The sequence below is a fragment of the Eleutherodactylus coqui genome, chromosome 6 (genome assembly GCF_035609145.1).
Source record: "Eleutherodactylus coqui strain aEleCoq1 chromosome 6, aEleCoq1.hap1, whole genome shotgun sequence".
Taxonomy (NCBI): domain Eukaryota; kingdom Metazoa; phylum Chordata; class Amphibia; order Anura; family Eleutherodactylidae; genus Eleutherodactylus; species Eleutherodactylus coqui.
The window spans coordinates 201,693,923-201,720,722 of NC_089842.1; the positions used below are offsets into that span (position 1 = coordinate 201,693,923).

Consider the following 26,800-nt stretch of genomic DNA (forward strand, 5'->3'; position numbering starts at 1 on the left):
ACAGTGCACTGTCTCTGACAGAAGGTAATGAGTCTATAGGAGATGGGCTACAAGATCCTGCGGGATTCGACTCTCCGGGCATGTGTGGTCCCGTTAATACTACGGGGCCCGGAGTACAAGGATGTAGAGCATGGGCACAAGACAATGCCCTCATCCGCTGATACTATTAGTTGTCTTCTATGTAGGAATTTGACATTATTAGCAGGAAAAGGGTCATTTTAGAAGAAAAAAAAAAAGTTTACAGAGAATGTCCAGATTTTAAAGAATTGTCCGATGTGTACTGGAAGTAGCTCACATCTAGTTGTGCTTCAAGGGGTTGTCTAAGCTTAGGAAAACATGGCTGCTTCCATCCAAACACAGTGCCACCCTTGTCCATAGGATTATGTATTGCAGCTCGGTTCCATCGAAGTGAATGGGAACTGAGATGCAATATCAGACACAACCCTATGGACAAGAGTGGCGTTGTGTTTGGAAGGAGCAGCCATGTTTTTTGTTTTTTTTTTTGTAGCCTGGACAGCTCCTTTTTAAAGGGAACCTGACACCAATAACTGCTAGGGAACAATCGATTACAGGGCATTCCAAAGGCGGTGGTGGTGTTATAGCGACTCATGACTTCACACCTTGTAAAATGGAAATTTCCTTTTTCCATTGCTCTATGTAAATGACGCTCCGATGGTCCCATAGGCGTGCCTGACCATTTCTGCTGCCCATAGTGTGCACCAATCCCCAACCATTCTGATGTGGATGATGTCTCCTACATCTACAGTACCATCAGAATCCGCTTCATGTACCGGTGCATGCAGGTTTGGCAGGCCCCTTTTCCCCCGCTGCTTCCAACAGCATCTGCTACCACGCACGATGGGAGGAGCAGGACTAAAATCGATTTTATGAATCGTGGGGTACTCAATCAGCAAATTAATCAAATTTAATTTGATTAATCGCCCAGCCCTACATGGGTGAATTTAGTTAAAGGGGTGTCCATATATTTGCTATTATATCGCTAGAATATGCCATCCCTTTTATGATTGGTAAATGTAGGACCCCTGAGAGAGACCTATCAATCCGGAGAATGAAGGTGATGATTTAGCGCAGCGTCCCCTCAGGTCTTATTCCCTGCACAGTGGAGCTCTGGGCCACCCACTGAGCGAGGAACTGCAGCACAACCCTCCTAATAAAATCTGCACCATTAGTACCTTCACTCTGTGAGATTATGGCTTGGTTCTCAGATACAAATAAGCTTTGAGTACCTGGAGATCTGGAGCCGATGGGCCGTTTTATTGCATAGTTTGTATAGGTTACAGGAATGCCAGGAGACATCGGCCCTGCTTAGTACAGTTCTGCTCTCTGCAGACTTACAGCGGGCATATTGATTATCTGCGTACTTTGTGGGAGAGCATGGTTTTACAAGCCTGGCTGGAGAGACAGCATTTACCAGCTGGATCCTGCTGTGGATTTCCCGTAAGTAAATACACTGATCCGGCTAATGCAAGAAGCAGGTTTCACTTACTATGGCCTCTTCTAGAAGTCCTTCCCCAACTTTCCAGACGCCCCACGGAGTACACGTGGGCTGCATAAATCCCCAAAATCTGCAGCCCTCTTCCTGTCATCTGTCCCATCAGGTAATGCTCTTCTACGTTCTTTGTATTTAATGATTGGAGACAGTTTATAAAAAAAAAAACCCCAAAAAAAACAAACATTTTAGTCCCATATACAATAAAGCACATTAGCACTAAGAAGTGCAGTAAAGGGGTTTACTAGTCTCAAACTTTTATTTTTTCCATTGGCCAAAATGTCATAAATACTGTAGTCAATAAGTTGCATTACTTTCCGCTTTGAATCTTCCCCCATTCTCCTCATTCCACCTCTAGGTTTCTTATTGCCTACGACTTCTTTCTACAATGTACGCATGATCAGCGCTAGATCCACCCCGCTCACTTCCTGTTCTGTGACCACATACCACGCAGATTGCATGGCATTCGAGGGTGATGCCTTTTTTTATGCTACCATAGAAATATTGGCCAATTCTTGCAGCTGAATTGCCGAAAAATAGGACTTTGCTGTGATTTTTCCAACATGCACTATTAGTGTGAGCTGAAAAATTGCTCATGTTAATTTCAATGCCTTCTTTACACGCGTCAGTTCAGTGTGTCCCGTAGTCGCACAGACCACGTTCATGAATATCACTCGTGTGAATACAGCCTTAATGCCCATTTAGGCACAAAGATTATCGCGCAAATGATGTCTTTTGAGTGATAATCATTGTGCCATTTAAGGCACTAGATGATCGCTCAAACGTTGAGTGATCACCTTGCGCTCAGAGCGGAGGATGCAGAAGACAAGCAAGGTGTCCCCGCTTGTCTTCTGCATCCAGCTGTTCCCCGCTTGCAGTGCCCGGCTGTTATACAGCCGAGCGCTGCGAGTGGAGGATGCAGAAGACAAGCGGGGTGTCTCCACTTGACTTCTGCATCCAGCTGTTCTCTGCACAGAGCGCCCGGCTGTTATACAGCCGAGCACTCCACGCCGGATATGAAGAACCGAGCTGGACCGCTGTGTTCTTCATACCCCACCTGTCATCAGGAAGCGGGATAGAGCTTAAACAATAGTATCAGCTGTATCCCGCTGTGAATCCCTGATAAGGCTCATCGTTGTCTTTCAGCACGCTGACAGACAACGATGAGCGACGGCTTAACGAAAACTGCATGATGTCAGTGCAGTTACACACAACGATTATCGCTCAAAAGACGGCTTCTGAGCGAATTTTGAGCAATAATCGTGTCTAAATGGGCCTTATGGCTGGCTTCACATGAGCATATTTATGCGTAGATATTTGCACATGCAAACTTTGAGCAAGCAATGCGCGGAAATAGAACCCATTGATTTCATTGGGTTCGTTCACATGTGCGTATTTTTGCTGTGACTATTGGTCTTGCGGAAAAAAAAACTTGCAGCATGCTTTATTCTTCTGGGCATTTTTACATTAGAAGTCTCCATAGAAGTCAATGGGGAGATGCGCAAAATGCACTAGGAGATACTTGCGGGGGGGGGGAGTATTTTGCTAGAACACCGCACTTATTCACGGGCAAATACGCATACACCTGAGTGACGCCTACCTTAGGGCTCATTCACATGGGGGTATGCAATTTGGGTCTGTGGAAAATGCACCATTTTCAATGTATGTGTATATTTGGTGAGTCTATTTTATTTTTTTTTATACGTCCATGTTGCTTCCCTGTACATAGCATTTTAATATATGCGAGAACATCCAAGTGATACTAGTTTTGTCACAACCCACAGAAATCTAGGAGGATGGATGGATAGATAGATTCTCATGTGTATTCAGTTTTGTCTTTTTGTTTTTTTAAATTCTCAACCATGACTTTAATGGGCAATTTTGGCATGCGCCACAATGGGACATGCTCCTTTTTTTTTTTTTTAAATACGTGCAGCGTTGGTTCATGTGAAAAAATAATAAAACTGCACATCTAAATACACCAATTTTGCGAGGATCTGAGAGGTAATACTGAGAGACAGCGTCCTGATTGTATTCTGTTCTCTTGCAATACAGAAGCGTTGGAGAGGAATGTGACCTCCAGAGGCGGCCGGAGGGATGGGGGTGGGGGGGTATCGATCTTTTTATTTTTTGGAGAGCAGCAAAGAGGTGTCCTCCTGGGAGCAGCTGCAGCCTTCTGTATGCAGGAGGCCGGCCAGACTCGGGTCAGGCCTCATGTTGCTTCCACACATTTTGCACTATTACTGTCACCTTCCTGCTCTGGGCTCCAGCCAGTCTACAGGAAGCCATTGCAATGCCTCCATCTGATCTCTATCACCCAGGAATAAATCCACATGGCATCCTGCTGATGCAGCTCCCGCCGTGTACAAATATACTGCGACTACCTATTAGTGTGAATTATATGTCTGTCTATTGTGGGATCTTACTGTCTGATTCTCTATTTAGACCCGTCTTTTCCCATACATCCCGGACTTATTGACCCCCCCCCCCCCCCCCCCTTTTCCGCCTCTGCTTTTTTTTTCCCCTTTTCTAAAAAGTCTTATTTTTTCCCTACATAGATCTAGTTATAGGAACGGAAGAAAAGAAATGATGTTACGGGACTTTCCCACAAGACTGACATCATAGTTCTTATTTTTAGGGTGTTAATATATTTTTCTATACTTTTGATACCTAAAGAAGTTGTCGAGTGTTAAAGTCAAATTTGTCTTACAGATCTCTAACCCGGTTTTTATCCGGTTTTGACTCCTTTCGGTCCCCTGCCAATATCTGTTCTCTTCACAGCTGATTGCGTGGGCCGCTGCGATGGCCACGTCGTTAAACAAAACATAAGCGGCTGTAGGGGAGCATGGAGACTGGCAGCGGACCACAAGGACATGGAACTGGATTACCGGGAGACCAAAAGTGGATGGGGGGCATTAGAGGAGTATGAACTTTTAATTTATTCAACTTTTAGCTACCTTCAAACATATATCTTTTACCGCTGAACAACCCCTTTAAGGCAAGTGGCACACCAGCGCCATTGCAAGTTACCAATGCCAGTCCGTGTCCGGTCCGATATACACGGCACATGCATTGGCGTGCCCTATTCTTGAAATGGACAGTATAATAGGACATGCCGAGGTTAATCACAGAGGTCATCGGGACTTTTTGAAAAAAACATCCATGTGTTATACCCTCACCGGTTATAATAGGGCTGGGTGCTGCTGTCCGTGGAATAATATAGACAGAACATGGCTCCAAAATACTTAGAGAATCTGAACAAAAATCGGCACAGACTGAACGAGAATTTGTTTGCTTCTTCGTTTGCATGCAGAAAGCCGAACGAGGGATTGGCCGTGTAGACAGGAAGTTCACTTATGACTGACTGCCTGGTTACTGTGAATGGAAGCAGGCGGGCTGAAACGATCCCTCATCCGCTCCACTTCCATTCACTAGTGATGATCGCTGTCGTGTAAAAGCACAGGAGAGACTATCGCTGGGATGACCTGTTGGACATTGCGCCCAACAGGTCATTCTGTATAAAAGCATCTTAAGACTTATAAAATAGAGACTATGTGCTACTTGGGCTTCACTCGCACTCCCCACATGATTGGATGCCGTCAGATGAGGGCAAGAAAACGTTCTGCAAAACGTTTGGAGAATATTTCCCTGCGTTCCCCTGATTGACAATATGTATTAGATGGCCATCAGCTGTATTTGATTAGCTGATGGCCATCTGTCCGGACTTCCTTGGTAAACACATACACTCAGCCTGAGCGTGTTTGTTCCACCGGATAGAGAGGCTTTATCCTTGACATGTTGGAATCCACATTGCCTGGCTGCCCCCAATAGATCATCTAACGATCCCACCCAAAATGACAAGCTCAGCTGACTTTATTCTACGGTGTGCCTCTGGAGTCTGAATAGAAGTGTAAATGAAACCTTAGACTTCCTAATGTGTACGGAAACAGCCCCGAAAGCTGATCCCATATACCGTAGATGCAGAAGAGATTATTTACAGGCAGTTAGAAGTGTAAGTAATTCATAGAGCCATCTATATAGACAAGCGGCAAGGCCCCCCCCCCCCCCCCATCCCGCAGCAGGAGTGCCGAGGTCAGCTCTAGGAAACTTCATTTTAACCCCTTTAAGACCAATGTTTCGGTCCTAAAGGACCAGACACCTTTTTAGCGATTTTACACATGTGGTTTTATGGGCTTTTTTTTTTTTTTTTTTTTACCCTCTGCTCTGCCAAAAAATTTTTAAATTAGCTTTCACCACAAATAAGTCTATTTTGAATAACTTTTTTCCCCCTTATTCTTCTCTATTAGGTGTAAAGTGTCCATTATTTTTTTAAATTATATTTTACATAAAAATAAAGTCCACTAATGGGTTTGTTTTTGTTTCAGACATTTTGATATATAATAAGGTATATATGATATATAATATAACTTTTTATTTTTTAAAATATCTATGTACCCCTCGATGGCATATAAGATTTCTTGAAAAAAGTGTGACAGTAGTCACTGTTGGACCCTGCAGCTCTGACATGCCAGCGACAACGTGCAGGAAACTGATTCGCTACATAGCGCTCACTGAACGTTATGTACCCTGTAAAAGAGAGGGCAGAAGCAGTTAGAAACTGCTTCTGTCTTCTCCTTTGGGTCCTCAGCTGTCTCTAACAGCTGAAAACCTGACCTGCTCCAGCTAGATTGCAGGAGCTTTTAATCCAGCACCATATATTTACTATCGACCACGGTTAATGCACAGAACCAGGCGCCGTATATTTACAGCGCTTGGTCTTTAATGGGTTAACACAGTGCGAATGACGTTATGTGGTATTATATAATCCATATGTATACCAAGCAACAGAAACCCTTCTCTCTGGAAGGCAAGCAAATGGACTGGCTAGAAGATCCAACGTGGCTGGTTGTCTTCCCCCGATAGTGGATGTTTGAGATGGATGTTTGAGATGTTCTCTCATCCATCATACATATTAGGTCCTTTGCAAATCCTATAATTGTACGTAATTCTACTCTCCATATCCAGTACTAACCATTGTAATCCTTTCCATAAATGTTGCATAGAAATGAGGCGTTTAAATAATATTTTTAACACTTTCAGCGTCTTCGATTCCAGCGAGATCCCAGCAGGGGGGCTGGCGTTTCATATACTCTTCTACATTTCCATTCCTCCCATAGAGGTGTAAGCGGAATGGTCCAGGCAATCACTAGTTGTGAGAAGTCCAAGCTTTCTCCTCTGAAGGCCATGTGATGATTGTTCTCGCCATGTGCAACACAAACATTTAAGTACATCTGAGGGTTTGATAAAAAGCCTAAAACCCGCAGACAAGGAATGTTAATGAGCACATCTCTTGAGTTCTTTCATGAGTGTCTCGGGGCCACCCTCAGTCCTGTCCTGTGACGGAGTTCCCACGTGGAAGAATGCATCCACCACGGATGTTTATGCCGATAGTCTGTATGGTACCATAATGGATTAGTTGGGGTACTTTTACATGGGCCAACTATCGACCGAAAAATCACTGGAATGAGTGTATTCCGGCGATTGTCAGCCCATGTAAGGCTATATGTGCGAGAGCGATGTAGGTCAGTTAAAATCTAACCACTCAACATGCAATTGTCATGCGTGCACAATGCATGTTGCAAGGAAAAATGTGTGGTTTTTCTTCAGATTTTGTCTGGATTCATACGGGTATATTTGCACACACCAAATTTGCGTGCGCAATACGCAGTGAATAGAACCCTTTGATTTCAATGAGTTCGGATACATGCGCAATTCTATCGTGCAAAAAAGAATACGCAGCATGTCCTGTTTTTCTTCGCATTGGCACAGGTAAATAGTTTCTTAGGTTCTAATCGGCTAATTAACCATTTCCGTGTACAGGACCATTCCTGGTTTGTTTGTTTTTTTTTCTTGTACACGCAAATGCCTATACGGTCGTGTGAATTCGGCGTTACATAAAATCTTCCATGTGGTTTTTCTCTGCTCTGTACTTCCTGGTTCTTTTTTTCATGTGGTCCCAATAGTAACGGTGTTAAAAATGCATCACACTCACATGAAAATTGCATGCAATTGCAGTGCTTGTTTTGTAGGTTTTTTTGTAACACTCATAGAAAATGGGTAATTCTTGAAGAATCACACACAAATTGAACATGCAGCAATTTTCGTAACTCGGACTATCGGTCTAAGGCCTCATGTCCACGGGCAGATCGGATTTCACATGCAGATGTCTGCAGCGGGAGACCTGCTGAAACCATTTGCAGGAGATTGCGGATGTAATAGTTTTACCAAGCGGGTGCACAGGGTCATCCGTGCGGGAAAAAAAGTCTGCAACCCCACCTCCCTAATTTATTTTAGTCTTCAAATCCACAGTGCATCTGCAATTGTATTTGCGGATGCACTGCAGATCGCCCATACACATTTACTTATATTAAGCCCGTCTGCAGGGAATCCGCACTGAAATGGAGTATGCTGCGATTTGTTTTCCGGACCATCCGCGCATTAAATCTGCGTACTTCAATTCAGTTGCAGATGCCAATGCTTACCTATAGGCGCTTTGAATTGCGGATTTTACATATGAATGCCCCTTCGGGATTCCGTGAATCAAATCTGCCCGTGGACATTGGGCCTAAGATAAAAATTGCTTATGTGTATAGACCCCTTGAAATAAATGGTTTCTTTTCCTGTGCAAGTTCTGTCCCTCTTGCAATTGGACAGAACTTGTGCATGTAAATCTCCCTAGTAAAGACAGCCTAAAAGTGGGACCCAACAGGATACTGAGCTAGAAATCGCTCATTAGTTGCTTATCGCTACGTTTCATGCTTACTGAAAAAAAGCGACTAATGAGCAACTTCTGGCTCGGTATAAACAGGCAGTTACTCCTCTTTGAATGACTGCCTGTTCACAAGGAATTGAGGCGGCCAGAAAAGATCTCTGGCACGCTCCGCCCTTGTTCCCTGAAATTCTAATGCTTCTGTATGAAAGCACAGGAGTGATGATCCTTGTCGGGTGCTTAAGCACCCCATTGTCGTCCTGTGTAAAAGCACCCTTGGAGTCCCACCTCTAGAACCTCCAACAATTGCCGGCACTCTTCCCTATGCCCCTTTGGATGCTGCTGGCAGTTGAGACACCAGAAACTCCCATAGATTATAATGGGCTGACCTGTTCTGAGAAGTTCTGTTTGCGGTCACAGCCCCTTTGTAATGTATAACCAGTTATGCGTAATAAATGTAAAGGGTTCTTTCCATTAACGAAGACTTTTGACTTGTGGATGGTAGTTATCATAAATATCAGTGGTGGAGAAGACTTTGTTGCACTGCTCAGATTCGGGGTTAGTCTTTAGACCTCCGCTGCATAAGTTTGGCCATTTTGTTTAAGCAACCAATATATGAAATGTTATGATTCTTGTGACTTAGCTTTTATCGTAGTTTATAGTGTTTGTCTGCTTTCTCCAGGTGGTCCTGGAGTGTGTTCTGAAGAGGGAACTGGTCTATAATAAAGTCACCCCTACTTTCCACCACTGGAGGATTGGAGACAAGAAATTTGGCCTCACATTCCAGAGTCCAGCAGATGCTAGAGCTTTCGATAGGGGGATACGTCGTGCCATTGAAGACCTCACTCAAGGTATCCCCATGTTACTAAAAATCTTATTGCTTTTGCTTTTCTGACAAACGGATGAATTGGTGGTGACGGTAGTGAACTTCTGCCTTGGCCTCCACATTCCCTGGGCCTTACATCTTGTTCTGTTTTTTTTTCTTTGGGGGAGTTTGAGTCTATGTGCCTCCCTTACCACCCACTATGATCTATGAATACACATTACAAAAGCCATTGCATCAGTCAGTCGTGATATGCTTCAATGTGTATAGCAGTAACTTGACTACAGGCTCCATGTGAGTCGAGTGACAAATAGTCCCACTTTGATCACCTTTTTGAGTTTTCGAATTTATGTATCCGAGTGTTGTTGGATGTGAGTTATGAGTGTTTCCAATGGGGAAGATCATTAGTAATAACCTGTATATGGGGGATTACATTTTAAAATATATATTTACAGTACTAAAAATCTACTTTTCTTTTTTTTCCCCCTCCTGTGTGCAGGTTTTCCTACATCCCATGCTGAATCAGATGTTGGATCAGAGGAAGGATCTCAGGTATGTAATGTATCTTAATTGTTGCTGCCAGAAATAAAAGTAGGGGGTTCTGGCTGTAATCTCCGAAACCATATACAGTCATTTCTCAAAATTTGAAATTGGGGCTTATCCTCGTTTTGGATTCTGTAGCAATCATTGGACTTAATTTATGAAAACTATCTAATTGCTTTGTCAACTTTATAAATTCCCAAGCTGTTTAGAAGCAAATAGACAATTGACATATGTTTTAAAACTCTCCAAAACCTTTTTTTTCACTAAGAAGCCATCTGAACAATACTGCAGTGTGAATGTCAGACACAACAAGTCATTTCAAAGAGATTCCAGGCTAATATTTGGAGCCTGGGATGTAATTTGTGTCTTGTGATGGAGTCACTAATGTTTCTGGCATGACAAATACCAAATGAATGGTGAAGAAAGTGGCTGATATATGAAAAAGAAGCCATTCTGAACCCCAGGAGATTTCATTCGTACATCCTCCCCCTTCCTAATTTTTTGCAAAACAAAAAAAAATATATATCAAAGTCCCTGACTGGAGAAAGGAAATGAGAAATATGTAAAATGCAAACCAGATCCAATATTTTATTTCAAGGTTTAATTTATTTCCCCCATTTGTTCCCTATTATTGTATTATTTACTGCTTCCTTCCAGCTCCACTTCCTGTTTCCTCCCTGCCTGTCCTGAGTTGTTTTGTCATATTCTTCTTTTGCCCTTCCAGTTCATGGATTCTCGTGTCCCTGGGCCAGTGGAGATTAAGTTCTAAAGTATCTGCAATATAATATAATCTCCCAATCTCCCACTTCCTGCTGGCCGGGCGCAGTCATAGTAAATTTAGCTTCTCGGCAGCCTGTAGGATGCTCAAGGATGATAGGAGAAAAGTTCTGTGTGCTGTGAGTGGGTGGAGGGAATACTTCTACATCCTCCCGCCCCCCACTCCCGCTTTCTTGCTCATCTGGCTGCCATTTCTGCAGCTGGAGACACTTTTATAGCTTCTCCACAGATTTGCCTGCCCCTGCACAGAACCGCGGCTTCAGAAGGGGAAGGGGAGAAATCAAACAAATCTCATAGTAACCACACTGCCATAATTGTTCTACCAGCAGCTGGGAGAAAGCAGATTTCCGAAGTGCATTAAAAGCTGGCAGTGAGCAAGGTGCAGACTTTCTCTCCCCCTCCCCAAGAGAGTATTCCAAACTTTGTTTACAGGTCTTACGGGCTGTAAGGTGTAGAAATGGTGCAACGGATGAGTTTTCTACTTTGATAGCATGACCATTATATTTAAAGAAAAATTTCAATAAGTATATTTCCTCCTTTTATTTATTCTACAACACTGTACACCTGCGCTCACATACATCAATCAGCCGAAGCGTTAAAACCACCAGCGTTAAAACCACGTTAAAGCCACCAATACAGCTCTGAGTCATCAAAGCACAAGGTATCTTCGACGAGGAGGTTAGTGGCAGGTTCTGTTAGTTGCGAGGGTCGGCTTCCACCGATTAGGCTACTCTCGTTCCAGAACATTCCACGGATGGTGGATTTGATTGAGACCCGAGGAATTTAGAGGCTGGTTTAACACCTTGAACTCTTCATCATGTTCCTCAAACCATTCTTGTACAAAGTTTGCAGTGTGACAGGGTACATTACCTTACTAAAAGAGGTCCAAGCCACTAGGGAATAGCACTGCCATGAATGAGGCACTTGGTCTGTAGCAAGGTAGGTGAGACATGTGAAGGTAACCACTACGTGAATGCTAAGACCCAAAGTTTCCCAGCAGAACATTACCCAGAGCATCGCACAGACCCACACCGCTTTGTCTTCCCATAGTACATCCTGATTCAATTATTTGCCCAGGATAGCGACACACACTCCCATCTGTCCACATGAAGAAAACCTGATTTAACTGAACAAACCACCTTCTTCTATAGCTCCATCATCCAGTTCTGAAGCTCATGTACTTTATTATAGGTGCTTTTGGTAGTGGGTGGGGTCAGCATAGGCAGTCTGGCTGGTTTTTAAAGGGATAATTCACGATTAGTAAAACATGGCTGCCACCTCCAAAAACAGTGCCACACCTGTCTACAGGCTGTGTCTAGTATTGCAGATAAACTCCATTCACTTTAATGTAATTGCTGTATCAGAAACAACCCTGTCTAGGTGTGGCTGTGATTCTTGAAGACAGCGGACATGTTTTTCCAATACTGAACAACCGCGTTAAGCTATGCAGCCCCAAAGCTTCAATACACCCCTCTATTATGGCCAGCATTAACCGTTTTAGCAATTCATGCTGCAGTAGCTCCTCTGGGCGATCAGACCAGATGGACTCGCTGTCTCTCCCCCACATAACCTAATAAGCCTTGGACGACCCAGTTGCCTGTCCACCAGTTGTCCTTCCTTGGACTACTTTTGGTCTGTAATAACCAATGCATACCACAAGACCTGCAGTTTTGGGGATCCGGATAGGGATCCAGTTATCTAGCTATCACATTTTGACCCGTGTTGAAGCTTCTGAGATCCTTTACACTTGCCATTCTTCTTGCTGCCTACACATCAAGGTCAAGAACTTGACTGATCACGTTCCTCCTAGGATAGCTCACCCCCTTGACAGGTGCCATTGTCACTAGATAATCAATGATACATTCATCTGTGAGTGGTTTTAGGGTTATGGCTGATTGGTGTATATGTGTCTTGTTTCATAGGAATACAGTAAATTTTCAGTGTTTTTTGAAGTTCAGTAAAACAAACTGCATGTAGATGGTTGGATTCAAACCCATAGTCCCAGTCTCGAATGACAGGCTAGACTCGATGCTTGCATAGTCTGTCGCGGCATTACATGTGCTAGGTGACGCCAGACATTACGCCACAGAACAGTATAGACCCTGCTCCATCGAGAAGTACTATAAGGCAGGTGGCCATCTGATAACACATCAGTAATACATACATAGGAAAATGCAGGGAAGACTGAAATGATGTCTTCCTTGCTTCACTGAAACTCCCTGGTTTGTCAACACTGTCAAACTCTACAGCTACACACACTCTTGGGTTTACTTACATGGGACACATCCACAGAACGTTTTTTACTTTAAACCCTGTGTGTACCCTCTGTGTTGTCAACATTAACTTAAAGGGATTTCCGAGATATTTAAAAATTCAGGGCAAGAAAAGTTAAAAAAAACCCCAAAAACTATACTGTCCATCAGTGCTCAAAGTTCAGTTATTTTCTCCCAGGCTTTGTAGACATGGCTGCCGTGGTCTACGCCGTAGACTCTACGGCATGGGGTCTCTGAGCCCAATGATAGGCTGCATTGATCATGTGCGTCTATGGGAAATCACCGCTGCAATGGTGTAAACAAAGCCTAGCAGGGAGGACCGGAGCAGAGGTATTCGTGGGATGGAACTGGAGAGTATAACTTTCCCGATAAATAGGAAAAACAAAGTCCCAGATAACCCCTTTTTTAAGACAGTCTAGCATGGTTGGACAAAGTATGCTTGTTAGTCAACTGTAGTGTCACCAAAGATGCCTTGATGGTGCAGGAAAGTTTTTCATCCATGGGCATAAATGTAAATAACTTCTACAAACAGGGCCCAGAAGTGCTTTGGGCAAACTGGCTGCGTGATTTGTGGGAACTGTAGAACTCTATAAGGTTTGTCTAGTAACTACCTCCATCCGTGGGCAGGTGGACATAGACCTGGTTTAAAGACTTTCCGCTTGCACGGAGCACTACAGTGAGATCGGAGCTCTTAAGAAACCCTCTTGTCTTTTTCTCTCCCAAGACTGTGTTTAGCATAGAGAGAGCAAATTGGCAGCCTAGAGAAGGATTAGTTGGTCCTCTGTGTAATGTAACAATATACTAGGATTAGTTTTCTGAGTTATTTGTGAAATGTGAGACCTTTTAATAAATCTGATATGTTTAATTTTTGTATGTCTTTGTAAAGCTACCCAGACAATGAATGCCAACCCTGTCGCCACAAAAAATCTGCTGTATTCTCAAAATTGGCCCAGTAATCAGCTGATCACACAGGTCTGCTTTTTGTAACACAATCACCCCCGATCCGCTGTACTCAGTTGGGAATGGTGTGGGGGGTTGTGGACAGTCATATATTGAATATTAATTACTTCCTATAATAGTACATTAAGCCATTGAAATCAATGAGGGCCCAAGTCTGGCCTAGCAGGTGCCTGTAATACTTGGTAGCTTGCCACTCTGCCTCTACCGATATGCTCCAATGGAGCGTATGGAGAGGAGTTGTCTTAGTGAGTCAGCTATAGAAATGGAGATACATTTTTGAAGACTTCCACCTATAGACATTATGACTGCAGTAGCAGATATGGACTATATAATACTGTGATTCAGTAGAAGAGTTGGCAGGAGAAAGCCTTGGCAGGAGAAAGCCTTTAATGGTTACTTTCACACATCGCTGATCTGTTGCGGATTTTGTTGCAGATTTCACCCTTTCAATTGAATTCAAATTGAAGGGGTGAAATCTGCAGCATATCAGCAATGTGTGAACGCGTCCTAATTTATATCTACTGGAGGGCTACTTCTAGGTAGTCCTCAAAATATGACCTATACTGGAATCCCTGCATTAAACCACTTCTACCCGGACTCCCCTCGTCCTTTATGCATGTAATGTGAATAGACCTCGCACCAAACTTCATGTATGTGACTTCTGTTAATATTAGTAGACTCATCGCAAAAAGCAGGGTTCTCAATTCAGATAGCGTCCTCTTAGTACATGTTTCTTACCATTCCATATTAAATCTTGTCCCAGGCCATAGCTTACTAGAAACAGTTGAGCACTTTTTTTGTCTCATTCTTTCTCCTCTGTTTTTCTCTTTTTCTCGTCTTTTGCTGTGTCGCCATGGAGTGTTTCCATGGTAACGTCGCCTTGTTTATAAAGTGGGTCTTCATTGGCATGCTGCTGCCCACTCACTTGCAGCTCCATACTTTGCCTGTGATACATAGAACTGTATCTCTTGTTTCTGCCAGTCTTCAGCTCTTCGGTGGGACTGAATGTACTAATGTCCGGCATCTGTCCTTCATTTCTGCAGCAAGCGATCACTTTTGCAAAAATCACTAGACATTGGCGTGTTGTAGCAAGGAAACATTAAAGTTGCGAGGACAGTCTCCTGTCAGATCTTCTCACATTAACCTCAGAACATACGGTAGCTGTTAAAAACTGAGACTCTCTTAGAGACCGTAACCCATGGATGTGTCCTTCTTTCCATACCTTTTGGAGAGGTCTCGAAATAAGTAGCCTGAGTTGACAAAAGCTGGTCATTTCACACCACTTATCTCAAAATATCTATTAAAAAAAAAAGGGCCAAAAGTTAAGGAAAGACACATCTGGGATTTGTGCGACAATGGGACGTGCAAATATTCTATTTATTCATATGTAGAGATGAGCAAGCATACTCGTTAAAGCGATTTACGCGAGAGAGCATCGTCTTTTTCAAGTACCTGCTGGCTCGTCCCTGAAGATTTGGGGGGTTGCGGAGGGGATCAGGAGAGAGAGAGAGATCTCTCTCTCCACCCTGCTCCCCCTCCGCCGGCCCCTGCAGACCCCACCCCAAATCTTCAGGGACAAGCCAGCAGGTACTCGAAAAAGGCGATGCGCTCTCTCTCTCTCTCTCTCGAGTAAATCGCCTTAACGAGTATGCTCACTCATCTCTATTCATATGTTGTCTTCAAGTAAAGGCGTTAATGTGGAAGCCACAAACAGCCATTAATAGGTCCTCTCTTTGTGATCCCACACCCAAGTGTTTTACGTTGTGTTTCTGGTAGGCAATGTCCCACATGTTCAATAAAAAAAAATATTCCTCTTGTAAATTACAGGGTGCTCTTTATGGCAGTCTGTAGTCTGTCAGTTCACAATAAACTATGCTCAAGCTTCCAAATCTGATGTTAATAATATACTGTATAACAGAATTGTTATACGAGTAGTTCCTTAATATATTTGTACCTGTTCACCAGCAAGGAACCTAAAGCCGGAATCACCATGACCGTATCTTAAAAGTTATATTTTCTATACATATTAAAACAGAACGCTTGTTTTATTTGTTGATGGCCATACTACTAGTATTAAGCAGTAGTCCCCACAAATTTCTACCTTTCCTGTCTCCCCCTAAACATGAGCTTGGGTAGGCATCTTTTATGGCACCCACTTTAGGGTCAAAGGAGTAGATGGGTTAAAAGCAAAACTGTTCGATCACAGTTTAGCCCAAGGGAAGATGTTGGTAATGGTTTGGTTCTTCCCATGAACCGCACAAAGTTGGCCATGACATCCCAAAAATCTCATGGCCAACTTTGGTATGATATTACTTAGGGCAACATGTCATTCTTGAGTTACTCCAAAGTAGTATTTCGCTATGACCATAGAAGTATAAAAGTGACATCAAATTGGATCTAAAACTAAAGTTTATAAGAAACTAGCTAATTTAGTGATTAGATGGCATCGCACAGCCTCTAGCTGATTTAATGCGCACCTATCATGGGTTCTTACCTTACTAAACCAACCCCAACACTAGAATTTTCATGTATTTTGCTATGGTGGTTAAGCACTTCTGTATGGCCATATTAATGCACTTTGTAATATACATTGTGCATTAAATAGCCATACAGAAGTTATTCACTTACCTTCCCTGCGCTGGCGTCCCCGTATCCGTCTAACTTCAGCGTCTAATCGCCCGATTAGACGCGCTTGCGCAGAAGGGTCTTCTGCCTTCGGGTCTGTCCGGCAGCAGCGGCGTTCTGGCTCCGCCCCTTCTACGCGTCATCGCGTAGCTCCGCCCCGTCATGTGTGCAGATTCCAGCCTCCTGACTGGCTGGAATCGGCACACGTGATGGGGCGGAGCTACGCGATGATGCGTAGAAGGGGTGGAGCCAGAACGCCGCTCGTGCCAGACTGAGCAGAAGGCAGAAGACCCTTCTGCACAAGCGTGTCTAATCGGGCGATTAGACGGAGCCATGGAGACGGGGACGCAAGCGCAGGGAAGGTAAGTATATAACTTCTGTATGGCTCATATTTAATGCACGATGTACATTACAAAGTGCATTAATATGGCCATACAGAAGTGTATAACCCCACTTGCTTTCGCGAGACAACCCCTTTAAGTTGCCATGTGGCATGTAAATTAGACATAGCGGTCTGGTGGGCAGGCTGGACCATCACGCTTGTCTGCAGGTACTTCCTATGAGTCTGCTCCTCTCTTCTCCTATGACATGGATGATGTACTCGATATCCTCCACACAGCGCTGCAAAATTTCAGTGACCCATACATGCAAGATGAGCACAGCGATTCTGCCCACAAAAGGATTGATTATAATCTGTTGGCAGCGGCGCAAGGGATTGCAGCGCTACATGGATGATGCGCTACGATAGGAGAAGAGAGGAGCGGACTTGCAGAGAGCCTGCAGACAAGACTGACGGTTCGGCCCGCCCACCAGACCGCTATGTCAAATTTACACACCATATGGGAAATTTTTAAACAATGATTTTCAGGTATGGATTTATGAAGAAACAAGTTTTCTAAACAGATGTAGATGACAATTCTAACGCTGGGCTTGGTTTAGTATAGTGACGATGGGTTCTCTTCAAGCATATTCCCATAGTCAAACTGTTACCTATACCATGCCTCAGACTTGTAATTGCTTGCATATAGGCTAGTGTTACACATGCAGTTTTTATTCAGGTTTTTGAAGTCAAAACCAAGAGTGGATCCAAAAGCGAGACTACGTATCAGTCCTTTTATTCTTTCTCTCCTTTTATGATTCTCACCTGGCTCTGGCTTAAAAAACTGCATCAAAAAACCTGAATAAAACCTGCATGCTTGAACACACCCATGTAGTCCCACTAATCGTGGGTCAAGAGGGCTGTCCTGTCTCCTTAAGGAGAGCACCCAAAAAGTGTGTGGAAACACCTAGGGGGTGAATGGTCAGAGAATGACATCGTCCTTCCCCAAGGAGTGCACCCAAAAAGGGTGTGGGGACACCTAGAAGGTGAGTGAGGAGACTTACAAGGCCGTGCTAGCTCCTCTAGGTAATTCATGCAAATAAGGAAGATGTAAAAATACCTCTGCAGCGCCACCTAGTGGTTGGCAGCATTCCTTCGAATCAATGTGACTTTCTAACAAGTCTTAACAATGATTGGGAATAGGAAACCAAACCAGAGAATCATGCACAAACAGCTGTCTGCAGTAGGTGGCTGGCTTGGCTGGTTAGAGGCCTGCAATGTGGATCACGAGGGGTGTTGTGTCTCCTTAAGGAGAGCACCCAAAAAGTGTCTGGAGACACCTAGGGAGTGAATGGGTAAGGGGATGGCATAGTCTCTCTCCTAGGAGAGCACCCAAAAGGGGTGTGGGGACACCTAGAAAGTGAGTGAGGAGACTTATAAGGCAACTAATCCAAACACATGGATTTCAGCAGCCTTTTGCTTATACCCATAGGGCTAATGGTTTTGCAAATCTTAGTTTTAAAACTTTGCAGAACTGGAGAGGAGTCCAGTGACACTCATGTTCTATTCATATATGCATCTCCCCTTCCTTCCAGATGCTAATTAACAGTTCCTTCTGTGTAAGGGCGGGCTCACAGCCGTATGTGGAATCCGCTTGCAGAGGCCTGCAGCGTATTCCAGCTGTGAGCCCAGCCATGACCTTGTGTATGACCGCGTAATGTACTGCGTATGACTGTGTACTCATGCAGGCGGTCATGCGCAGTACAGCTTTTTTTATTTTTGTTTTGTATCTCCCACACCATTGCTTAGCATACATGTTGAACACTGAAAATTGTTCCAAAGATGATTACTTCTGTGCTTTCACGCAGGAGCAATACTCGCTCGTTGAATGAAGCATTGGAGATCTCTTCCGTGTGGCCCACCTCTGTTCAGAGTGAACAGGCAGTGGTCCATAGATGCACCGCTGCCTGTTTACACAGGCCAATTATCGTTCGGTTTTTATGCCTGCATAAAGGGAACGATAAGTAAACTAATTGTTTGCCGTCCGATTATTGGCCGTGTTTACACTGAACCGTTATTGTACAGTGTTGCACAATCCAACATTTACCTGAATGCTAAAAAGGCCCTTAGGCGGGACCACACATGGGTGATTTTCAGCGGAATGCCCGCAGCAGGTATTCCACTGCAGATCAGACACGGATCGCCTTCCTCCAAACCCGCACCATTCGTTGTGTATTTTGAAGCAGGTTTTATCACATATTCCTGTTCGTGAATTGACACACTGCGGAAGGCAATTTCCGCACGGGTTTTGTGCAGGTTATTCCCGCAGCTTGTGGATGAGTTTTGAAACTCTTGTCCACTTTGCTGCTGTTAATGCGACAAAGTCCGCCTCATGTGAGCCCTACCTTACTGTACATATGAAGGTACCTGGCAATTGGCATCCGGAGGGAGGATGAGTGGAAACAAAAAATCTAAAAGCGTGGAATACATTACAGTAACAACCTAAAGTCGCCCAATTACTGTTCCTCCGTCTACATCCAGGCACCTGATCGTGCGTCATTCCGGGAGCACTTGACCGCAACGGCCAATCACTGGCCTCAGCATTAGTACCCCTATAGTCAATGTTTTATTATTGAGTATACTGTATTACCAGTGCAGTCAGCCCCTCTAGGGGCAGCTCGGGCATTACTTTTTATATGTGTCCATGCAGGGAATGTTTAGCTCAGATAAACTGACCCTTCAGCCACTATAAAAATATTAGGAAATTGATTGAAAAACTTAAAACCTTTTAGGTTACATCGAAATGGTGTTCAAGGGGGAAATGCCATAAATGTCTGATAGATGCGGGACCTACTTTGGGGACCCACACCGGTCTCCTTAACTGCCCTCTTCTGACCCTCCACCCTTGGCCCACCACCTCCTGTCCGCTGACTAAGGTCCCAATTGCTAATTCTACACTTTTTTCGTAAACTCCCCCAAAACCGTGTAGCTCACTGTGTTGCGCAACTTCCTTTCAAATCTATGAAACTTAAAGAAACTGCATAGAACAGCCAGTGTGGGTGCTTCTATACTCCCGGTGGCCTTGGTATGCAGACGGGTATTCTCTTTTCGTGAGTGGCTGAGATGGGAATACACTTTTAACAGAAATTCAGTATTTCCCTTTACTAGTGATCCTGTGTTTTCACGGAAGCACTCGCCTAAACAGACCTGTTAGTAATATTTTGGAAGATGTTCCATATTACAATCTGCTAATAGATACTGTAACCCATGTAGATAAATAAATTAGCGGACTCATTGCTTAGCACTGTTCCACAGTAATCACTTTCCAGCATGTAATTCAGCTATTGAGTACTGGCTAGAATCATGGGCATGTTTCACGGTTAGTCTATAGAATGGCTTAGACCATGCATGGCATACGGGTGCATGCAGTATCAGTTATTGCTTATCCTGTAATATTTGGATTGTAATTTTTCAGTTAGTTTTTTTCTATGGTGTTCTATACATCTTTTATTAAAGCGCATATTTGGATATAATGTTTTTTATATCCTCCTTTTTAGATGAGCAAAGAAGATCATTGCAAGACTCAGAACCATGACACCTTTTTCCATCGGGACTCAATTCCAACAGAAGAACTCTATCGCAGCTCTGCCATCAGGCCTTCACCTTTTGAGAACCTTAATCCAAGAAGAACCTACATGCACACCCAGGTGAGACGGCTGGCTGTATAAATAGGTGTTGACTAGATGAAACAAAACACATCATACCACACTCTATACAGTGCCATAGGATATGGAATGCATTTGATTTCTAGTTCCGTCTGTGTAAAGGCCGGAAGCAATTCTTTAATGACAGGAAATCTATAATGAACTCTACAGTCTTACTCCCGCAGATTTAGGTACTTGGGTTTCACACAGTCAAATTATGGGCATATTTCAAAATCCAACCTGTGCCTGTGGTGCTTATAGGATAGGGATGGTTGAATTTGGGGGTGCAATTTTATCGTAGGCACGGGGAGTCCAGTTTTTAATATAAAAATTACACTCTGATCCTTCCGGGCCTATCTTATAAGCACCATAATTTAGTTCACGGTCCTTTATAGAAGAGGACAGGTTCCCTTTTCAATGCCACCAGATTTGTATCACAGGAATGTCCCTTTATGGGGGGTTTACTAAAGGGTTCATAGAAATGACTATTAGAAGAACTGGTAATTAACAGATTGGTGCTGCATACAAAAGAAATTCAAGTAACCCCACATTATTTTTTTCCTATATAATATCTGTTTAAGGGAACCGGTCACCAGATTGGGCACCATAACCTAGGTTATGGCACTCATACAGCAGGCTCCTTGGAGTGCAGGGAGGTCTTTCTTATACTTACCCAGCTTCCCAGTCCAGCACTGTAAGCGATTGGCTATGGGAGTGTACTCGGGCAAAGTGCAGCCAGTGGTTTGGCTTCACGGTCCACACTGACTTTCGGGGATGACTGTGTTTGACTGAGGAGCGGGCTAAGTGTAAGAGATACCTCCAGGAATCCTGCCGCATGAGCACCATAACTTGGTTTGGTGACAGGTTTCATTTAAATATGGACCTTGTAGCCCAGAGATGTTCATTAAAACCAGATTTTGACACATTATATTTTTTAATTCTATCTTCTGTACATCGTTATTGGGGGGCAACCATTTTGCCTGAGCTACAGTGTTAAGATTTGCTCTACTGTACCCACAGAAACATAGGAACCTGTAGCCTGGAGATGTTCATTGACTTATATGGTAGACTATACTAGGCATGCTCTGTGACCTGTACAGAGGATATTTTGCCAGGAGGAGAGTAGATGGTCACAGCTGATCACCTATTGTAAATGGTGGATCCTGTGTCCTCTACATATAGGTGTTGCCTTTCAGTGTAATCCTGCCTGTGATGATAATGAGATGACTGCTGAAAAGTTTTCTCTACAGAACAGGAAGTATCAAAGTCTCATTAGTCTCTGTGGTCAGTGTGAAAACTGGAGGATATTAGAATTTTTTTCTTTTTAATATAGATGATGGTCTGGAAACAAAGAAAAAATCAATTAAAAATATATTTAACATTAGCTGATTTACAAAATAAGTGATTTTCTACAGTTTATATTACCTTTAAAAATAAACGAATCAGACATGTTATCTAGAAAGTATTTCTGCATACATAAAATGTTTTTTATTTAAAGGTGTCTGGTTTAGAAAACCCATTTTTATGGGATTCTGTATTGATAGGTGTCTCCTATACACGACTTCCACTGTTAGCCAGAGTGGTGAGCAGTTACAAAGAGTGCCTGACATATTCATACATGGCACGGACACCCCATTGATTTCACTGGGCATTGTGTAATGCTTTCTTTCTGCCTGTGGTGGCGCTGCAGGGAAAGGGTCTTGCTGCCAGGTTCCCTCACAGATTGACAGTGCAAGTAATAGTTGTAAAGCGTATGCCCACCAGGCTCTAGAAGTCCCAGCAAGTAAAGGATAACGCTAGTGTGCAGACAGGCGGGCATTGTTACGGCGCAGGTCTGTGACTTCATCTAAGTAGTGGAAGACCCTGCTTACCTGTGCGTGCAGGCGGGAGTGTCCGCTTAGACCCCTCTTCCGGGTTACCTGTACTGTTGATGGTAAGCACGGCTCACCGTCAGACATGTGAGTTAGTGATTTTTTTTTTCTTAAATCTCCTGCTTTTCTCGTGGAACTCGTAGCCCGTCAGCGATGTCATGGGCCGCAGATTGGACGGCTTCCATTGACCGCACTGAAATGGAGCTTGCGGCGATGTTGTCCGGACCAAAAAGTCCACAAATCAAATCCACGTGCTTTAATTCAGTTGCGGACACCGATGTTTCCCTATGGGCGGCTAGAACTGTGGATCATCCGTGCGGGTGACACTCTGATTCCGCAATTCAAATCCGCCCATGGACATTTGGCCTTAAAGTCACAGTAAGTGACGCAGTATAGTTTTGAGGTCTACTACTGCTCATGTCCTATGATCACTTACCTGAACCACCATCTCTTCCAGGTCCCTCTAAAACCCCCCCGCCACGTCAGCTTTCAGGATGAAGATGAGATTGTGCGTATCAACCCTCGTGACATCATTCAACGCTACGCGGACTATCGCCATCCTGACATATGGAGGAACGACACAGAGCGTGAAGAACACGAGATAAGCGCTCCTTTCACCAAGACGGACAGTAAGAAAAGCAACTATTTTTACTCTCCGGCGAATGGCAGAGACTCGCTCAAGGAGCAAAAAACATCTGGTGTCTTTAAAACTCAGCCTACACCTTCTTCAAAAAAGCGAAGGAAAGAGGACGGCGAGCGCTCCCGGTGCGTGTACTGCCAGGAGCGCTTTAACCATGAAGAGAACGGGAGGGGAAAGTGCCAGGATGCTCCCGATCCAATCCGGCGGTGCATCTATCAGGTCAGCTGCATGCTGTGTGCCGAGAGTATGCTCTACCACTGCATGTCAGACTCGGAGGGGGATTTCTCGGACCCCTGTTCTTGTGACGCCTCCGATGAGAACTTGTGCCTGCGCTGGCTGGCTCTAGTCACTCTATCCTTCATTGCCCCCTGTATGTGCTGCTACCTCCCTCTACGAGCCTGTCACCACTGTGGGGAGATGTGCGGTTGCTGCGGGGGTAAGCACAAAGCCGCTGGATGACAAGGTGACTCTACAAACCTCGGGATGAGTTTCTCAATTTGCCAGGTGGCTGCTGGAACCGACGCGGGCAGCTTTAGGTGATACTGTTAAGCGGATCACATGAGATGGACTGTACCGGAGCTGTCTGCGTTCCAATAGGACCAGCAAGAATATGTAACAGTGCCAGTCTTGCATTAGATATATATAAATATATATATAAATATTATTTTATTTTATTTTTTTTCCTTTTGTAATTAATATTTTATTTTTTATTTGCCATTCCGGTATGAATGCAGATTATTCAATCCTCTTGTAACATACGAACTACAAGACAACCCCATGAGAGAAGAATGTTTGTTGAATGGATCAAAATTTTGAATGTTTATGGGTAGAGAGAGGAGGTGAGGGAATTATAGAACAAATATATAGAAATATATGTATGTATGTATACTTTTCCATGCCCCATCTTCTCTCCTCGCAGTTTAATAATGTGTCTGGTACTTCCAGAGATGAACTAATATTGTATAGACATTGAGCGATTGTATGACCTACAAAATACACAATATCTGAATGAATTTTTAGTGGAACTAAATAATTTCTAGTTTTATTCAAGTGATTTTATGTATAAATAACAAATGTCTATATTTAACTAAATGTACGGTACAAGAAAATTTTATGACTTTTGGGAGAAAGTTTTTCTTACGGTGCGCCCCTTACCCAGCTTCCCTTGTTTTCCTCTTGAAATTTGGGACATTCCGGTATAGGGCTGAGTCTTGCTGCTGTGTAGGGTGACCAACGTGTCTCCGGCAGCTGAACGGTTAAAACAAAGCTGTTTTATCAATGTATTTTTTTTTCTGATGGTTTACTGTTTATTCAGCTTTTATCTGTTTCTCAAATCTACCTGTGTTATGTCACATTATTTATACACTCTGGTACATAGAATATAACACAAGTGTCCGATAATTGTTTTTGTCTCTTTATTCTTTTGTGATGGATCAGTATGACATTGACCAGAGCTAGCTTCTGTTATTTTAATCAGATTCTCTGTTCTAGCGCTATTGAGTCATAGTCACACATGGCAGTCAAGGTGTTGCCTAGCCATGTTTGCGTTTTTTTTATGAAATCCAACTTAAAGGGACACTAACTTTTCAGACAACTTATTTTCATGTTCCTGTGAAGGTCTCCTCAATCATGTAATGTAGTCTAGTTTGATTGAAAATTTTAGTTTTAAATCAAGTTTGAAGTTGCTGCCACTAGCAGTCTCCCTTCCAGCCCCTCTGCAATCCACTGTATGAGCAGAGGGGTGAGCTTTCAGATAGTGCCTCCCTGCATATTGGACCAGAGACGGAGCAGTTCAGCAGGGGAAAGGAAGTACAGGACAGTGAACTACTGGCAAAATACTAGGTTTTCTACATGCCCTCTGCCTGAAAGTGGATTGCAAACAGCAGGGCAGCAGAAAAATGGGGAAGAACACCTGAACAATCCGAACTTAAATAAATTAAACGGAGTGCAAACAGCAGCAAATAAGAGGGTAAGGAAAACCTGGTATGATTTTGAAAACTTGTAGAAAGCTCAGGTACACTTTACAGGAAGTCTGTCAGCAAAATTATGCCCATGAAATAACTGCCAGGGCTTGGTAGGGCACTTGTGCAGAGATTAACTCATAACTTTGTTGCCCTTCATAATGTCTTCATTGCAGAGAAGTTTTCAGATGATAATTAGTTGGCTTGATTGACAGTCCATCATTACCCTTTAAGAGTAAGCAGTGGAGACTGCCCACTTGGAGTATTGCACTGGGAGCCCTATCTAAGAAGAGCCGTCCGGGCGAAGGGAGGCGAGTATAACAAAATAAAAATTGGGGATAAACTCAGCGGAGCCGTGGCAGCAGCACCATGCCACAAGTCCCACCGACTTTACCCCATAACAGGTCATCTTTAAAGTGTGGAATCACCTCTAGAGTTGATATATACATATATAGCAATATAAGGGGCTGCTACCTGTCCACAATTGATATGAAACACCGTCGTACTTTCTTAAGGCCTCATGCCCACGGCCGTGACCGACTCCGCCAGTGGAATATCGCAGCGGAGTCCGCCACGGTGTCCCCCAATACCCTTATACTTACCACTCTGGATTCGCCATACACATCCAGCATGGAAGGCCAGCGCGCATCTCTAGTACAATGCATGACACGGCTGGCGGTGTGCAGGGATGCGTATTCATGCGATACTTTCCCTGTGCTACAGCGGAAGTATAGCGTGATGGCTGGCTGTCATTGACTACAATGGAAGCCAGTCGCACGTATTCCCGCAGCTTTTAGAACATGCCACGGTTTATTTCACGCAATTCCGCAGCGTGAACATTAGGTCCAATAGAACCGAATAGATGCAGGACAACGCCGCGTAAAACGTGGCAGAAATCAGTCTGTGGGCATTAGCCCTAAAAGGCAGTATAAATTATAATCTGTAGTAGCTGGGAGGGACCCAACAGCATACTACAGTTGTTGAAGAACCTCTTGAGAGAAGAAGCACTACATGTCATTCAGTATTCAATTAAAAAAGTGATCCGCAAAAGACTACTACTGGAGCAAGAGAGTATCAGTGTAGGGTAGCTGATTTCTGTATAGGGCCTCAAACACGCTAATGTATTTGTGGCCATGTTAATTCATAGGCAGCACACGGCCCCATTATAGCCTATAAGACTATGCACATGGACGTTTTTTTGTTCGTCTTTTTTTTTAAAAGCACTCATTGCATGTCCTAGTCCTGTCCATACCACAGACGAGAACCGTGTAAGTTGGGCAGTATACAGACAGGTGTCCATGTGCTGTTCAATATATGTTGCACTGGAGCCTCTCGGGCACAACTTGCACACGGGAAGTGTGGCAGAGGCCTAATCGTCAGGCTCTGACATCAAGATTTGCAAAACCTTGGAGTGTGCTTTGCGTGGTAATTCTTTATTTTTTTTAAATTTTTTTTGAACAATAAAGGGTTTTATCCCCCAAAACAGCACCACTCTATTCAATTTGCAGTGTATGGCTTAACATGATTGAGGCTGAGTTGTACTATGAACACACAGCCCACGGACAAGAACAGCTTGGTCTTCTAATCTCAAACTCCTCTGTTATTCATGATTTAGCAAGAAAGAATAAATGCAGGAGTGTATGATGTGCCTAAAACCGTATATATCTATTTGTTACTTCTACACCAAAAAAGTTAATGGCAGAAAGTCACAACTGAGAAAGCAACGCTTGTCAAATGTTCAAATATCCCAGCTCATTTCCAGGACTGTGAAACCTCCTATCTGCATAATTTTTGGTCATCTTTGGTAAGAAAAATACAAATGTTGTATATCTAGCTTCCAACTCTGGTTAAATGATGGCACAGAGGTCAGACGGAGCAGGTAATGTACTGTGATGCTACGGGGAAGGGAGCTGGAGAGGACAGGTAAGGACAATCATGACCACTTTCTAGTGATTTCCCCATCTTGATATTGAAGAAGACCATAAATGTCATCAATGAAGCTTCACAGAAATACATCTGGATTGG

The 26,800-nt window shown here is 43.6% G+C and overlaps 1 protein-coding gene across 1 annotated transcript in view; it reads left to right on the forward strand.

The window, feature by feature from the left end:
- SPRED1 (sprouty related EVH1 domain containing 1) overlaps positions 1–24,215 on the forward strand; it is a 60,778-nt gene extending 36,563 nt beyond the window's left edge. Inside the window, exons 3-6 of the mRNA XM_066608596.1 lie at positions 8,962–9,130; positions 9,602–9,654; positions 20,157–20,306; positions 22,632–24,215. Coding sequence (XP_066464693.1) covers positions 8,962–9,130; positions 9,602–9,654; positions 20,157–20,306; positions 22,632–23,273 — 1,014 coding nt within the window. The 3' untranslated portion in view covers positions 23,274–24,215. The remainder of the gene's footprint in view (positions 1–8,961; positions 9,131–9,601; positions 9,655–20,156; positions 20,307–22,631) is intronic.
- The last annotated feature ends 2,585 nt before the right edge of the window (positions 24,216–26,800 follow it).